This window comes from Thalia democratica, chromosome 2 (assembly GCF_965202585.1).
Source record: "Thalia democratica chromosome 2, ktThaDemo2.hap1.1, whole genome shotgun sequence".
NCBI lineage: Eukaryota > Metazoa > Chordata > Thaliacea > Salpida > Salpidae > Thalia > Thalia democratica.
Window position 1 is genome coordinate 57,468,897 of NC_139166.1, and position 17,860 is coordinate 57,486,756.

Genomic DNA, 17,860 nt, shown 5'->3' on the forward strand with positions numbered 1-17,860 from the left:
GACAACTCATTTAATAATATGATTTTATTTTTTACCTAGATGTCAAACGTCTAAAGAGTTTGCACTTTCGTTTTTTCGTGTAAAAATTAGTAGAATATCTATTAGTTTTCAAAGTTCATTTTTATACCAGCGACAAAAAGTCACTAAAATAAAAAACAAACTATTAAATAGCACTTATACAAGTTATTCACCAATACATTAATTGCTGAAAACAATTATTGATTCTGAACCGTAAGTTGAAAACACAAACCATGAAGCCAAAATTAAAATAGAAATTAACACAAATTAAAACAGTTGAAATAATATTTTTGACTTGTATTCGAAATTTAAATAGTTATAAATACAGAAAATACTTAATGTATAAACTTCCTAAGAATATTTTTCTATGTAAACATTTAATGAAAAAAAAATGTTCACAGTTAAGTTAAACTTACATTGTTTCTAAATTTCTAAAACTAGTTGATTGTTTGTTTATTTTATCAGAAAAATACAAAATTATATGCTAACAAAAAATTACGATAAATCTCCATTTTTAAGTAAAAGTTTTATGTGTATCAAAAGTAAGGCACGCATATGAAAAAGAGGTCTGTAAAAAATATTGGAATGCAATTCCATGTAATAGCCAATAATGGAACTATGGAGTTTATGGCTTTGCATTCAAAAATAATAGCAAAATTCACCTAGTATTCAAAATTGATAAATAATGAAATGTATAAGATTGGCAGCCTTAAAAAGGTTCTAAATATTATCAAACTTAATTAGTAAACAATTTTGATGTTTACACATTAGCTGCAAGACACTTGTATTAACAAGTACAAAAGTAAAGTTGTTATTTTCTATTTGACCGCTACTTGCGAGCATTGGTTTCATGAAATATTTCAACTTCGGTGGACTTGCATTTTAGTGAGTTGTACATTTCTCTTGTCCCCTTACATTTTATTTTCCCCTTGTAGATGTCCAAACCTCTGCCTATCTTCACTATCCAACCAGTGCTCATTCTGTTTACACATGATGTCAGTATGTAAGTGTTTTAAATTATTTATCTAACTCACTGATTACAAACTCTTTTTTTTTTCTTACCAGAAAATTTACAATGCAATCATTCTAAAAATTTTGATTTAATGAATTCTAAAGTTTACAGTTTTATTTTTATATTTTCCAAATAACGAAATCATGTTTAAGTACAAAATTAATAAGTTTACAAAACTGTTCAAAATATAAATTTAATCATTTGCTAAAGAAAGATCTTAGTGAAACAAGTTCACTGGAATATAAATAAAAACAATTCAGACAGTAATCTTCGTTTATTGTACCAACATATGTTTCTGTGTGTTAACGAATCAACGCACTTCAACTGGGTTCTGTAAAAAAAATAATTATTGTAATGAAAGAATAGAAACATATAATAAAGTAGGTGTGTATACATGTTTTCATTAAAGTTAAAATAAAACAATCTCTACAGATTTTTACAGGTTAATAGTTAATAGTTTTACAACAATCGAATTTAATATTAAGTATTTTATCTATTATTAACTATTAACCTATAAAAATCTGTAGAAATTATTTTATTTTAATTCAAATGTAAACATGTATACACCTACTTTATTCTATGCTTCTATTTTTTCATTACAGTAATTATTTTTTTACAGAACCCAGTTGAAGTGTGTTGATTCGTTAACACACAGAAACATATGTTGGTACAATATAGGAAGATTACTGTATAATTTGTTTTTATTTATAAGTTTACAAAAAAAATTCAAAAATATTTATGTAGTAACAATACAGAAAGTATTAAAATGATTTTTTTTTCTAATAAGTTTTTTTTTAGATACACGAGATCAAAATAAAATGTTTCAAGCAAAGATTCTCAAACTCATTTTCACAATCGCCCACTTGCTAAAAGTTTGAAGATATTCTCCTCCCTTTATTAGATATTTCCCCTTTACCAAATAATTAAACATTAACTTTTTTGACTTGTTACTAGTTCACTGTTCAGGGTTGCAAAGGTTTTTTGAATTTTTTTTCAATAGTTTTTTTGCCCGTTTCATTAAATTAAGTTTAAGGTAAAAAAGTGTCTTAAAAGGTATAAAAATATTTAAAAGGTACTAGAATGCTACTTTAATTACGTTTTATAATAAAAATAGAACTTTAGGAAGACAAAAAGAAATTTAGTGTTATTGAACGATTTTTTGTATCTAATCTAAATTTCAGCATTTTACGTGTAAAAACTGTTAAAAATTCCTTGTTTCTTTTTACCTAAATTGTCAAATTCTCGGTATTTCCAGGTTTTTTGACAGCCCTGACTTTTGAAACCATTTAAAGATTTTAATTTACTCTAATAAGTTTAAAGTTTAAACGAACGTGATACGTCGATCATGCAAATGATTCTTGTATTTGATTTCAACTTGCAAATTGTTGCGTTTCATTGCGTCATTCGCAACTCGTTCCAACATTTCGTCTTGCAAGAATCTGTCGTATCCCGTTTCCCTGCCGGTTATCAGCTGAATTCTGTTCAAGTTTTCACATCCCTCGCATACCGCTTCAATGAACCTCTCAAAATTGTTTATCTGCAAAATTTTTCTTTTAAATAAAATATTAAGAAAAACAACAATTTTTAACTCAAGTTAATTGTTTTGAGACTATGTACTTTTATATAAACTAAAACTAAAAAAAAAAAAACTTTACTCAGGATTGCCAAAAATTAAAAAAAAAATTCAGGTTTTCTCAATTTCTTACAGGTTTTTAAAGATTAAGTTTTTAGGTAAATTTTAATATAAAATAATATTCAAGGTAAAATACTGTCCTAATTAGTATAAAAACATTGTAAAGACACTGTAAAGCTACTTTAAATGTGATTTTTAATCATAAAATATTCAATGATATTTTATTTTCTTCTATATGATATACTTTTCGTACCTAATCGAAATTTCAATACTTTACATGAAAAAATTATTTACATTTTTTTATTTAAAATTTCTCAAATTCTATGTTTTTTTACCTAATTTGTCATATTAAAGGTTTTTCTAAAATCCCAAGTTTTTTGGCAACCCTACTTACTTCACTTCAGTTGAATTTTTTTTATTCAAATAGTGTTCAAATAACTACGAAAAGTATACGTTCGTTATAAAAAAGTCTTTGTAATTTTTAAAGGACTAACTAAGCAAACCAATGCGCTGCACACTACATAAGTGTGACACACATAAAAGAAAATTAAATATAGCAAGAAAAGTTTTTATTTATATTTTTTGCTCACCATTTTTTGCAACACACGAGTTTCAGAGAGTTTAGAAGACAGTAAAGATATTTATTAGAATAGAGAAATAAACCTATTTCTAAGAAATACAAATGAAGACTAACGGAGATACAAAGCACTTTACTTATAATATAAACAGCTTCTCCTTTTAAGAGGTTTTCAACAAAAGACTTATAACCTTACATACTTTTTAAAGACCTTGGTAAAAGTTACAACTGATAGATAAGCAGCTAACTAACTAAAATAATAATACAATAAAGTTACCATGAAAAAATAAAAATAAATGCATTTCAGAAAACTTCAATTAAAAATCTAACTTGTGTTTCAGTTCTGATGTAATTATCCACAATTTTACAAGAAGTGACTTGATCATTCATGGCCGAAGACATTATGTTGGAATAATCGTGTCCAGTAGAATTGTCTTCAATTTCGCAAAACGTCACTTTTGTGTTCAACTTCTTTTTTCTCGCCAATTCTTTCATTTCGTCAAATTTTTTCTCGTATACCAACACTTTCAGGTTGTATTTGTTCTTTCTAATGCTGTTTGTACAGCCTTGAAATTATAACTTTAATTCTATAAACAATTTTAATAATGAATAAAATTATAATATAACTTTATAAGGCATTGGATACAAGTTGCTTACGGCTTTTGTGGTATTACACATAACTAAATAAATATTATTTTAGACAACTCTAAGAATATACAAACAAAACTGAAAACAATTTCAACCAAGAAAACCAAATGGTTGAGTTTGAATTGGAAAGCACAACGAATGTGTTATAAAATCTTGTAAGTATTAATAAGTATTTTTTATTTGAAAGTAAACTGATAAATTTAAATATGTTCCTAGAGGTTTCAAGTAGTAGTAATAGAAACTTATACACCTTATTTTTTGTGAAGGATAAAGTTTTTATAGCATGTAAATAGATACAAAGTAATAAATAAAGCATATTAAACATTCGTTGGGTTACAAAACATTACATTTTTGTTAGCAAAAACTCACACAAAAAAAAATTTCAAGTTGGTTTATATTAATTAAAAGTTAATTAAAACTATATCTTCAAATATGCGTAAAATATTTCTTTTTTACTGATGATCAAAAGTATAGCAAATTTGAAAGACTCAGATAAAGCTAACTTTTAATGGCTTTTTTCAAATGATCAACAATCTGCTTGTATAAGACGAGTGCCATTTGATAATTTTCATCATTTTCTTCTTTTTCTGCATTTAATTTAAGACTTTTCAGTGCTGCATCCAATGCCTGGAAATATATTAAAAATTGCAGAAAAATACTATTGAACTAATAATCTAAATTAAAAGAATAATAATTGGCAGATGAGTTGCCTAAAAGAGAATAAAAAAAAAACTGATTAATGTGATTAAAAAACTGTTTAATAGAGGAATAACTATACTACAAAAACTCAAAAAAGCAATAACAATAATATTCAAAAAAAAAACATCATATGAACCTACAGCAGAAAAATTAAATTACAATAATTAAATCAAAAACAAGTATCAAATTACTATATTTTGTGCGTTTTCATCGATCATTTTCAGCGCTTGCTCCTGGCAGGCTCTCAGGAAAATATTAGCGCACAGATCTCTGTTGTCTTCAATGACAGCTTCAACCCACTCGTGCGATTGGTCGCTTTTTGTCACGTGACCCTGAAGTTTTGCCGAGATTTTCTTCTCCCATCTGCTGCGGTCGAAGGTCAGCGCGGTCGTTTCAGTCGAATTTCGCACCTTTTGTGAAATTTTGAAATAATTTGATCTTCGTCTAACTTGTAAAAATAAGGATTTCAAAAATTATGTTTCATAAGTCGAATATGTTATTTCAAATAGTTCTTGAAATAGTCGTTTGTTTAAAAAGACACTTCTAGATTCATATTTCAAGAGTAGTACATATATTTATAGTTTATATATTATAAACTTGTTTCTGTTAATAAAGTTACTAGGTGCTTGTTTTATATCATTTCATTCTTTACAATTTTATTAGGTATTCTTTTTTTTTCAAAACTAAACATTTTTGGAGATAATTGTGTCCTGAGAATGTACCATTTACAAACAAGTTAAACCTTAACTGTTCGAAATTAAATGGGAAATACACAAGTTGATTTGGCTATAGTTAACTTTATGGCTAAGGCTATGGTACTTTAAATTCGATTTTGCAAAACACAATTTAAATAAACACCTTGAACTATTGTAGTTCATTTTTTATCATTTTTATATGATTGTAAGCCGTATTAAAGGTTATTTTTTAACAGATATTTTCTAAATGCTCAGGCATTTCACAATAAATTTAACCAAATTAATTTTAAACAAGACTTATGAAAAAATAACCTTTTTGTTGTTTAACATACTGTTGAAAATATTTTGTATTTTTGCTAAGTAATCACAACAACAATGAAACAATAGATTTTGTGGGAAACAATTAGTACAAAACTTGAAAAAACTATTAAAAACAAATACTTAACAAACTTCATCGTTGAATATGCGCAAGTTACCATCAGATTTCAGCATGAATTCATCAGCTTTAATTTTAAACTTGTGTCTTATTTTCAACTTGCAACTTTCGAAACTCCGCTCCACCAAGCCGACAACGTTCAGGTGAAACATTTTAAACACTTCGTTGTATACTTTAATCACGAAATTACGTATACTTGGTTGCTGTGAGAAGAAATATCAGTATTATTATGTTACTACATTTGGTTTTAAAGTAGAAATTTTTATAGAACCTGTAAGTAAAGCATATTATTTGATTGTTATTGAAGTAACTCAGTATTAGGGTTTTTATGATATTCACAAATAAGTATCTCTCTTGGCCATAGTATATACCAAAGATTAAGTACAAGAAAAATAAAATCTACAAATAAATACAAAAATTATTATGTATATAATTTTTGTTAGCTACGTAAATACTAGTACCGTTTATTAAGGTTTTAGGGGGTCCACCTTGATTTTTACAAGTTAATCTTATTTTATAGAGTTTTATCTTAGTTATCAGACATTTTTAAGCGCTTGAAAAAACTCAGAGTATTTTTTGAGATATGAGCGATCACAGTCGGTGACCTCAATAAGTTCCTAATGGATAGCGCTAACTAAAAACGCAAAAAAATACCATTTCACTAAAAATCTATCTCCTCCTTATTTTTTAAGCAATCTTCTTCAAATTTACACAAAAAGTGTATTATTAAATTTTAAAAATATTGAATTCAGGAATTTTTATAATTAAAAAAAAAAAAAATTATTAAAAAAAAACCACTTTTTTTTTTAACTAAAATTTAATTTTTTTATATTTTTTAAATTTCAATATTCTAAGTTTTTAAAACTATAAAAAGAACGTTTCCTGAAAGTTTGAAGTCTCTAGCTCAAAAAATAAAGGAGAAAATAGATTTTTAGTGATTTTTTAAATTTTCGAGAAAATTGACCCTACAAAATTTGCGGTCCATATGTTTGTATCAGAAACTTAAAAAAAAATATCTCAAAATTAAACAATATTTTTTAATTTTATAAAAACTGGCTTTTAGTTTGTACTTCAAGCTTTCATATAAGACCCAATGTTATTTTAAGTAAAATATGTCGGACCCCCCTATGCCCTTAATAAACTTCTAAAACTAATCAAGAGTTTTTTTAAATGCAAGACTAACTCAGACTACATTTAATAAACTTTAAGTAGAAATACATACAGCAGTCTAAACATATTTAGTTAAAACGTAATGTTCTTTTTTTACATGCTGTTGATATAAAAATATAAATAGTATGTATCAGAAGTTTCAAAAGTTAGGCACAGTAGATCGCTAAATTTGTACGCACTTTAGATAAGTGGGTTAGTAATTTTAATATAAAAATTATTTTTATTATTGTTTAACTTCACTATTTACAATATACAATATGCTACAACTAAAATTTAATTATCATTAAGAGGTTTAATAGACAAAACAACTTCAAAAATACATTACATATTACAGTTTAGAGTACAATGGAAATATTTAAATAAACACAACTGTCAACATTTTAGGAAAGTGTAAGATGTACTTATTACAGCTTTTAAAGTGTAAATATTTTTGTTTAAAATATGTTAATCATATTCTTTAAACATAAAAAATTTTATTCAATACACTATTCAAGAAGTTAATTTTTTTGTCAAAATCTACAAAAAAAACATTTACAAGACTATGCTGACATTAAATTGGCTTTGGAAAAACAGAATTCTTTCTTAAACTACAATGGACAGTATTTTGTTGTTTAGTACATGCATCAGTAAAAATAGTTTGATATTAAATCATTAATACGAATTTTCTGGTCAACTAACAGACATTTTTTAAGCAAAAGCAGATGGAATTACATTAATAGCTTTAGTTTTTATTTTAACAAGGTTGTCAAATGTTTTCGGCAAACTTTCTCCAGATTTTCAATTTTAAATATAACACGTTTTAAGGTCTATTTCTAGTTTAAATTTAGTTTAAGGTAAAAAACTGTGTTTTGTAGTATAACGACATTGAAAAGATATCGTAAAGCTTCTTTAAATGTGTTTTTTAATAAAACAATTTTTGTTATCTATTCGATAAACTTTGTGTCAAATCCAAGTTTTATTACTTAACATGTAAAAGTTGTTTAAAATTCCAGGTTTTTTAGTAATTTTTAGGATTCCAGGTTTTTTGGCAACCCTGTTTTAAGAATCTTACTTCCAAAAACTGGACAGTATGATAATAAACACTGTTATTATACTCAAAACACGTATAAAAAAATTACATAAGTTTGTTAAGTTTACCCAGCTATTTTAAAAATAAAAACAAATTTCAATGTTTTAGTATGTCATTATATATATAACATTTCATACAAGTTTAAAATTACCAATACAATAGCTTTATATGTTGATAGCACTTATTTTGTTATATATTATACAATTTTAAAGTTTTTTTTTAACATTCCAATTTCTATGCTGACTACTGGCAATAATTATCCATGGCAAGTGCAACTTAATAGCTTTTGTAAAACAATAAATTTAACTAAACTTTGCAATATTTATAAACTTTTTCATACACTTTATACAACACATTGAAAACTATTTATTCTAATTGAAATAAAATAAAAATTGAAATATTAACTAAATATTTTTAGAAAATAGTTAGCTTTTGAAACTTCAGTTTAAAATTAGTTACACTTTAACTCAAAAAAAAAGGTTTACCGTTTATATTTAGGTCAAAAAGTTAAGGACTTACAGAACCGAAGGATGTTAGGAAACACATATTATTGTTCATTTAAATACATTAATGATTTAATAGCCTTTTTAATAGAACTCTATTTAAAATAACGTCATTTGAATAAAAAGTTTATCTAATTAAAAACTGTGCAAAATTTTATCATGAAATTAAACACTTTTCAATAACTTATATAAAACAAAAGTTAATAAATACTTAAAATGCAAGTGTATTTACAAATTAACTCTTACATTTTCTCTGACAATAATTCTTTTCTGTAGAATAGTATCTAGGTTGTTAAGGTCGACATTTTTTCCAAGCAGGTACAACCTACAGTATAGTTCTTTATTAACAAAATGCTAATTTCTAAAGATATTAGATTTAGTATGTTTATTATCAAATTATTAACGAAATGTTTTACACCTATAAAACTGAGTCAAATTTATGAATTTTTCCAACGTTTATTTATGTTTAATTAGTATTATTTAATACAAATTGTGCAGTAAAACATGTAGAACTTTATTTATAGTTTTTTAAATTTATTATACTATACATAAACTAGTCAAGTAATAGATTTATAATGCGATTTTTTTTTAATCTCTATGCATAAAGAAAAAAACTTATTGTTTTTTGTTCTACATAATTGTTGGTGAATCTGTTTATTTATAAAAATTAAATTAAGTTATAGATATTATAAACAATTTGTGATTTAGATGATAAAAACTACTTTTGTTGTTAATTTATCTAACGTATGTTATTTATGTGATCATTTTACTAACTTAGAAAAAAATAGTTTATAAATTTTTGTAAACATGGAACAATTCTTTTAAATTAATTTTAGTAAAATTTGATATTTAATCAAAAAAGTTTACACTTCATTAAAAAAATTTCAACTAATGTTTGCTTGATAATTGTACAAAGTTTATAGAAAGTTAAAATATACCTGTTACATTGGTAACTATCTGAAACTTCATCATTTTCTTCAACGTTTACAAAGTTAGTTTCTTCTATCAAGTATTCCATTGCTTCTTCTGTATATAAAATAAAACTTTACCTTGTTTGACGTTCAAAATGTATCAATATCAAAGACATTTGAAATGAAAAACTTTTTTAGAGTTCTGATGTGTTATAAAAACATTCATACACCAAAAGACTAATATATTTTCAAAAAAAATTAGCACTTTAACTGAGTAACAAGATGTAAGGAGCTTATTTTGCAAGTTGATAATATTTCAAACATCTATAACTTGACTAGCAATAGCTTTTTATCGTTTGAAAAATCAAACTAATTTTTGAGATACAAGTATGGAATTTAAACAGTAAAATAAATATGGAAAAATAAATAAAATGGGCGAAATACTATTTCAATAAAATTGTATCAAAGGTAGAGATACAATTTTATTGAAGTTGTATTTTGCTCTTTTTCCTTGCAACTTTTCTCAAACCTACTCAGTCTAATCTTACCTATTTAAAAACAATCCTACTTCTTTTGTTTTAGATAATTTTTTTTCATACAATCAAACTGAAAAATATGTTTATTTTTGTCATAAAATGATTATTATTTATTTCTTTTTAAATAGTATCAATAAAAATGTTTCTCATGATGCAAAGAACATTTCCTATTGAATTTAATTGCTTAAGAACGAAGAAAAATATAGGTTGTTGGTGATTTTTTTAAAATACTGAGAAAATTGACAATGAATAATTTCTATTTCATTCGTTCCTATCGAATCTTTTTTAAATTAAGTAATTATTTCTTTAGAGTTAATAAAATGTTATGATAAATAAAAACTGTTTTATAGTATATAGTTTAAGTATTCAAGTAAAATGCAATGATAATTTTTTCAAAAAAAAAATCTTAGACCCCACTATGTCCTTTACATTAAGTTTGTTTTATCATTTCGAGAAATTTTATTTAAATACTCTTTGATACGTGCACAGTATATCTAAACCTCAAGTTAGAAAAAATTACGAATTTTCAAAAAGTTACAGTTTTAAAAAATATGATTATGACTTCAAAAAATTACCATAACTTCTCTTCAATTACAAACTTCAGTACCAACCTATGTCGACTTCAGCAGGGTAAATATGATTCATTTTACTCATATCCGGGTAAATATGATCGGGGGGAGGTAGTAAGTAGTCGAAACTCAGTATTTCTTCTTTGGTACTTGGTAGATTCCAATTGCAACGTTTATTCAATTTTTTTGTTTTCTATAAAATAAATTTATGTTGAGAGAAATTCCGCAAATAATAACAAGTAATTTTGTGCTTTAATATTTGTTAAAAGAATATTTTGTTTGAGAAAACAAAGAAAATAACTCAATTGCAATTAATTCAAGTAACTATCAATTCTCTTAGTTGTATTTTGAGAAAAGTTTTAAAGGAACAACTATTTTGAATTACTAAAACTTAACTTGCCACAAGCTTAATATCTGTTAATTTTTTCAAAAATTCTAAATTTGAAAAAAAGAGTAATACATAAAACCTTAAGGTCGGCCATTAGTAAAACATTTATAATAGCTGTTAAAAAACTGCAAAATTATATTAAAACTAACTTGAATAGACAACCAAAAATGTAAGTTTTTCTTAAAACTCAAAAACTCATGACCAAAACATGTCAATACATTTTATATATAACTCTTTCTATTTTCTAATGCTAGAAAACTATCATGGAAATAAAAATGCAATGTTTTAAATAAAACATGTTAAATTAGAAACAGAACAATATATTTTACATAAAAGCTCTGAAAAGGGTGGCAACTAGTTTTTGGCAAATTTTTCTCCAGGTTTTCAACATTACTTCTAGGTTTTTAAAAGTACTTGTTTTTGGGTCTGTTTTTAATTTTAAAATTAAGTTCAAAGTATAAAACTGTGTTAAATAATACGACAACATTGAAAAACTACTGTTAAGTTACTTTAAAACTTTATTTTTAATTAAAAAAATTTGATGACGACAAAAATGTTTAATCTACATGATAAATTTTTGTGTCGTATTGAAATCTAACTACTTAACATGTAAAATATGCTTAAAATTTTAGGTTTTTTAGTGATTTTTGTTAAAAATTCTAAGGTTTTTTTTAAATTTATCAAATTCTAGACTTTTCCAGGTTTTATTAGCCTAAATTGTCAAACTCCAGGTTTTTCCAGGATTATAGTTTTTGTGGCCACCCTTTATGAACTAGTTACAAATAAATCTTAGAAAATCAAACACTTTAAAATAGTTACAAATAAACTATATACAAACTTTACTAATATAGAATGCTCCATTAAGGACTGGAAATGAACCTCTGGCATTTTTTATTTTGTCATCTTTTTCTGTTTTATTTCTCTTTCTTTTTCGTAGTTTTTCACAACTTCCAGTGGAATCTACAAACCAGTTAGCGTCTCTGACAATTTTAATTAATTATATTTATAGTCAAATAAGATTAAAACTTGTTAGTTTACTACAACAACTTTTAACATTAAAAAATAAGTTTGACATACCAGAAAGATGATTTAAAAAACCTAAATGTTATAATTTTATAACTGTTACATAATTTAATAAACTGAACACAACTGTTTACAACAAAAATATTACTCAAAGCGTTTATATATTATGTTGATTAAACCTATAATTTTCAATATTTTTTTTATCAACTATTTACTATTAGTAGCTATAAATATTTTTATCCTATTTCATATGTTTTTTGAGGAAATTGAACTTTTTACTTCTGTAATTTGACCGTTTTACTACGGCAATATAATTTTTTATACTTAATACTTATTTTATTTTACTTATACTACTAAACTTGCAATTTATACAAAAAGAGTAAAAAAATATGCTTAGAAACTCACCTAATTCGTTTTTTTTCAGGTTTTCCAGAAAAATTAATACCCGAATCATTGAAGCTGTCCTAGAAAGTTTATTGGTAAACCAATTTTTTAATAGAAAAACTAATAAATAAATTAAACATAACAAATTTAAAATTTAACTTTGAAAATTATTTTATTTAATAGACATATTGACCGGTACTAAAAGTTTTTCTACAATTTTTTCATTAGTGAATGTTCTAAAAGATATTACATTTATACATATTTAAAAAAAGTATCCTGGCTGGAGTTAAGAATTTTATGTTAATTATAAATTCAATTTTAAACAATTGTCATTTCAAAGTAGCTGCTATCTGCTGTATAAAAGATAATTAAATTTGTTAAGTCAGTTTTTTTGTGATTTAAGCAGTGTTTCTCAAAATGTGCACACAAATTTTATTGTGTAGTTAAAAATTTTTTTTTTAATAAACAACTTATATCTAATTTTATCTTAAAAATCACTTTTTGATCTTTAAAAAACCGTTGTGCTTAGTTTTGTCAGTAGCCACAAATACAAACCAACCATATTTAAAATATTTTTTGCATAAAAAATAGATTTAATTATGATATAGTGTGCGCAGCAGAAATTTTTTTAGTTATTAATTTTGCACGAGTTGCAAAATCTTAATGATCCACTGACTTAATATACTGTTTCTTCTTTCACTCATTTTTGATATTGATTTATCAGTTGATAACATTGTCTTTACTTTTCATAAGTTTTAACATAAGTTAACACAGGGTTTCCATTGTTTTTTGAAAACTTTTTCCATGTTTTTTTGAAGTTTAGTAGTTAATAAAAATACAAGTTTTTTTGTCAACCTGGGGTATCAAATTAAACTTAAGGTAAAAAAAACTGTATAAAATAGTAGAACAATATTAAACTGATACTAAAGTGCTACTTTTTATGGGCATAGGGGGGCCCACCTTGATTTTTACAAGTTGATCTTATTTTATAGAGTTTTATCTGAGCTATCAGATAATTTTAGCCGCTTGAAAAAATTCAAAGTAAATTTTAAGTTATGAGCAATCAAAGTCGGTGACCTCAATAGGTTCCTAATGGAAGGCGCAAACTAAAAACACAAAAAATGACCATTTCACTAAAAATATATCTCCTCCTTAATTTTTTAAGCAATCTTCTTCTAATTTTCACAGAAAGTGTATTATTAAAGTTTAAAAAGATTGAATGCAGGAATTTTTATAATTAAAAAAAATAAAATCTTAAAAAAAAAACATTTTTTTATTTTTTTAATCAAAAATTTTTTTTCAATATTTTTAAAATTTCCAACATTCAAAGTCTTGTAAACTATAAAAGGAACGTTTTCTGAAAGTTTGAGGTCTTTAGCTCAAAAAATGAAGGAGAGGATAGATTTTTAGTGATTTTTAAAACTTCCGAGAAAATTGACCCAGAAAAACTTGCGGTCCTTACGTTTGTATCAGAAAATATTTATAAAAATTACATTATCTCAAAATTTAAACAAGATTCTTTAATTATATAAAACTTGCTTGTAGTTTGTACTTCAAGCTTTCATATAAGATCCAATGTTATTTTTATTAAAAAATAATGTTAGACCCCCTCTCCGCCTATGCCCTTAAGTGTTTTATAATAATAAAAGTTTTTTAAATGATACAAAAAAACTTTATATCAAATATTTTTTGTATTTAATGTAAGTAGCATTATTTTGGATGTAAAAATTGTTTAAAATTCCAGATTTTTTCAGTTTTTATACCTAAGTTGGTAAATTACAGATATTTGCCACCCATGTTAATGTAATTAGCATTCTACTCTATTTGCCTTGTACAGAGCTAATGTAGTAGCAACATTAAGTAGATCAATGTTGAAGTTCAAGAAATCTTATACCTTATGCTTGCTTTCAAAAGGCTTAAAATTAAAGTAACTAAAAATTATTAATAATTATAATTAAATACTATTAAAAACATATTTAAAATACATCTTTATTTATCATTATTAATATATCTTAAATTCTAAGGCAAACTTATTTTAAATTAAGTTATTAATATTATCAAAAAAATATTATTAAGTTGCAATTTATTGATAAAAAAGGATTGGTTAATAACTAAATAAGAAAACTTTTAGTGAAATAGTATTTTTAGCCTTTTAGTTGTCCCCTTCCATAATTCCTTAAATTTGACTACTATATAAGGGTAAAAAGCAACTGGTAGCGTAGTTTTTGATGTAGAAATGATTTTTTTGAAAATTGATCTACTCCTTTATAGTCTGATGTTATTCATGTTACTCTCTTACCTTTTTCTTAGTTGAACTATGCATTGAAGGGGCGGATCGTCTTTTAAACTTGGATGGTTTTATTGGACTCTTGTTTTGACATTGCAGCTCATCAAGTGATACCTTACATCTGTTTAAGATTAGATTTTAACTTAAATTATTTTAATGACGGAATAAAAAAATTGACTTACCCCACAACTTCATGTTTAGCTGCTATTAATTGTTTGTAATTTTTGCCTTCTAATGGATTGAAGTGTCTGTTAATACTAAGTTTCAACAAAAAAACATTGATATTACAACTATTGTTACTTTAATTTTAATAAATGTTAATACTTAACAATGAAGGTATATTTGTTGAACTACTCAAAGATAAAATTGAAGACATAAAAATAGACAAAAACTAACAGATTGTGTTTCTTGTGAGTAATGCTGACACATTGTTCAACATCTGGATTACTTGGTGAAGCTGGTTTTATTTGGTTTTTTCTTACAGCTCTAAATAAAAAATTTAAAAGATTAATCCATTAAATTAAATAACTACAAACCAACAAAAAAGAAGTTTATATTAGCTTCACGTACTGAAAAAATCTATAAAAATACTTTGTAGTGTTTGTTATAAACTTTAAATTAGTTTCATTTCCTATAAGTCAACCAGGCAAATTAAACTTTAAAGTTTAAAGTATAAAACTACAACTTTAAACTATTAACTTTAAAGTATAAATTTGTTTATATTTTTTTAAATTTTACATAAAACTTGCAGGAAAGAGAGAAGCATTTTCACCAAAAAAGAACAAGTTATAAAAAATGGCTTACTTTTTAACTTCACGCTTAGCAGTTACTAGGTTGTTATCAGCTAATGGGTTGAAGTGTCTGTAAATGATAATTAAAAATTTCAAATATTTGTATAATAAACATTTCAACTTTAACTTCACTGATGTTAAACAAGCCAATGCTAATAGAGTAAATAAATAAAACAAAATAAAAGTTCTAAAAAGTTTATTTAAATATAATTACTAAAACATACCAAAAATGTTTAACAGAAATAGTTTAAAAACTAACTTTACAAACCAGACAAATATGTTATTGTTTTTAGTTGCAGATTGTATGGCTACACTACAAAGATTGTGATTGAAAGTTTAAATTTTCAACCAAAATTATTTTTATTCTTGTAGTTTTGTATCAAATTTAAAAAAATATTAATGTAAGCTTTAAAATACAGTTAAAGTGAACTTACATGCCTTTGCATAAAGACTCATCACTAGAAATTTTGGGCTGAAAGTATAATTTAAAAATATAAGCAAAGGGAAACAAATCAAGTTAAAAATTACTATGAAGTTATATATATTTAACATAACTGCATTAATAAAATAAAAAAATTACAACAGTAGTGAGCTGCATATTATAATTTCAAAATAATAATTAAAATACTTAAATAAAACAAACAACAAGTGCTTTTTTCATGCATAATACTATGAAAATTCATACAAGATTTGAATAGTATAACAAGTTGTTTTGTAGTACAACTTAACTAAAAACAGCTTTTAGTTTCTTAAATAAAAGTATGTACATAAACATTTTTTAAATCGTATGGGGCATTGGGAATAACTTAATCTAACTGTTTTGTTTGTAGTTTTGTTTACATCAAGTTTTTGTTTCTTTTTTTGAACATAGTCACCATAGCTATCATCCTCCAAAGGATTGTAATATATGTTCCAAGCTCTTCTCATTAAAATTTATTTTTAAGCTAAATTTGTTATTTTATATTTATTTGTATATATTCCATCTAAGTAAACATGATTTCAAGTAAAGGTTTGTTCTAAGAAATTAAAAAAGAAAACTTTAAATGACAAAATACTTAATTTTTTTTATAATAGTAGTTTGTCATTTTTGAGTACATCATAATCTGATAAAATTATTTTGCATTACTTCAACTACTTTGGCTTCTCCATTTTCAGGAATTTTTTTTATTAAAATGATACATTATTAGCTAAAAACAAATTACAGTTTCAATCAAACTTAACTTAAAAATATAGTAAAAATATATACTTATTTTTCCAAAAAAAAAATCAAAAAAGTTTGTTGGAGATTTGGGAAAAAACAACTTCAGTCCGAGTTTTGCTACAAAACTTAAAACAAATAACCTGAAAAAACTTTAGACTAAAAAAAGTAAGCCCAAAGAAATGGCTGCCATGTGACTTTTATTCAAAACTTACTCAAGTATATAAAAATAATTGACATGTTTTTTTTGAATGTCACCAAAATTTTACATTTAGTAATAAGTCAAGGCTATATCATAGGTGCTTAAACTGCCGCTAGCAAAGATTAAAACTTGGCCAGCAAAATGAAACTACAAAAATTTAATTAGATATTATTTCAATAAAAACTAAGTGTAAAAAAAAACCTCTTTGGTACAACCAGGGTTGCCACTTTTTGAGTCAAAAAAACTGTCCTGAGCGACAAAAAACTGCCTTGAGTCATCTTGGTTTTTTTTTCAAATCCTTAGAAAAATGTTTGTCTCTGGCTCTAACTACTTATACCTCAAGTTCATTTTCTTCTTTTTAATTAATAGGAAGATTGTACGTGTATGCTTTTGTGTATGCCTAAGATGTTCACTAAATTTTGAGAAATACTTTTTTCCAATGCTTAATTTAAAAGTTTAAATCAATTGAGAGTAAAAACTTTATGCAAAAAAAATAGCTAACTATATTTATAATAGAAAAAAGTTGTTTTTTTTTTTAATTTTTATATGGTAACTTTAAACTTACCAAATTAAGTACTCACTTGAATGCATATTTATTAACTTCAATGTTAAGGGCATAGGAGTGATAAAACAATTTATTTAATTTAGTGTTATTATTTATATAATTAATAAAGCTACCAGCTACTCTTTACTGCTTGTCAAAATTCGAAGTAACTTTTGAGATATAAGCAATCAAAGTTAGCTGGTTCAATAGGTTCTTTATGGGAGGTGCAAACTAAAAGGGCAAAATTAGATTATTTACTAAAAATCTATTTCCTCCTTCAATTTTTTAGCAATTGTTTTAAAACTTTATTAAAATAATTTATAATAAACTTTGATTAACTTGTGGGAAACAGATTTTTTTAGAAACTTTTATTCATATAAAAAATAAACAAAAAACTTGATTTTTTTTGAATTTCAGTTGTTAAATTATTATTTTTTCAACAATCCTCTTGTTACAATTTGTTCATAATATTGAAAGGACATTTCCTAAAAATTTGAAGTAAATTGCTTTAAAAATTAAGGAGATAAATATTAAGTGGTTTTCTTTAATTCCAAGAAATATGTCCCT

General features: G+C 24.7%; 1 protein-coding gene across 1 annotated transcript; it reads right to left on the reverse strand.

Annotated features, from left to right (window-relative positions):
• Positions 1-525: 525 nt before the first annotated feature.
• Positions 526-16,276, reverse strand: LOC145828777 (uncharacterized). Its single transcript, XM_082936528.1, has 17 exons — positions 16,166-16,276; positions 15,784-15,821; positions 15,363-15,419; positions 14,955-15,044; positions 14,741-14,806; positions 14,571-14,679; positions 12,293-12,351; positions 11,703-11,844; positions 10,519-10,669; positions 9,399-9,486; positions 8,707-8,785; positions 5,733-5,921; positions 4,779-4,997; positions 4,392-4,515; positions 3,571-3,806; positions 2,362-2,567; positions 526-998 (listed from the first exon to the last, which is right to left on the reverse strand). The coding sequence occupies exons 1-17, from the start codon at positions 16,274-16,276 to the stop codon at positions 848-850; spliced, it is 2,115 nt and encodes a 704-aa protein (XP_082792654.1). The 3' UTR covers positions 526-847.
• Between the last annotated feature and the right edge of the window lie 1,584 nt (positions 16,277-17,860).

Excerpts from the sequence above, each read along its gene's own strand:
- LOC145828777 (XM_082936528.1), bottom strand. The coding sequence starts at position 16,276 with ATGAGAAGAGCTTGGAACATATATTACAATCCTTTGGAGGATGATAGC. Across the intron at positions 4,516-4,778 it reads ATGAAAACGCACAAAATATA|GCATTGGATGCAGCACTGAA; the intron begins GTAATTTGATAC and ends ATATATTTCCAG. Across the intron at positions 3,807-4,391 it reads TTTGAAAAAAGCCATTAAAA|GCTGTACAAACAGCATTAGA; the intron begins GTTAGCTTTATC and ends TATAATTTCAAG.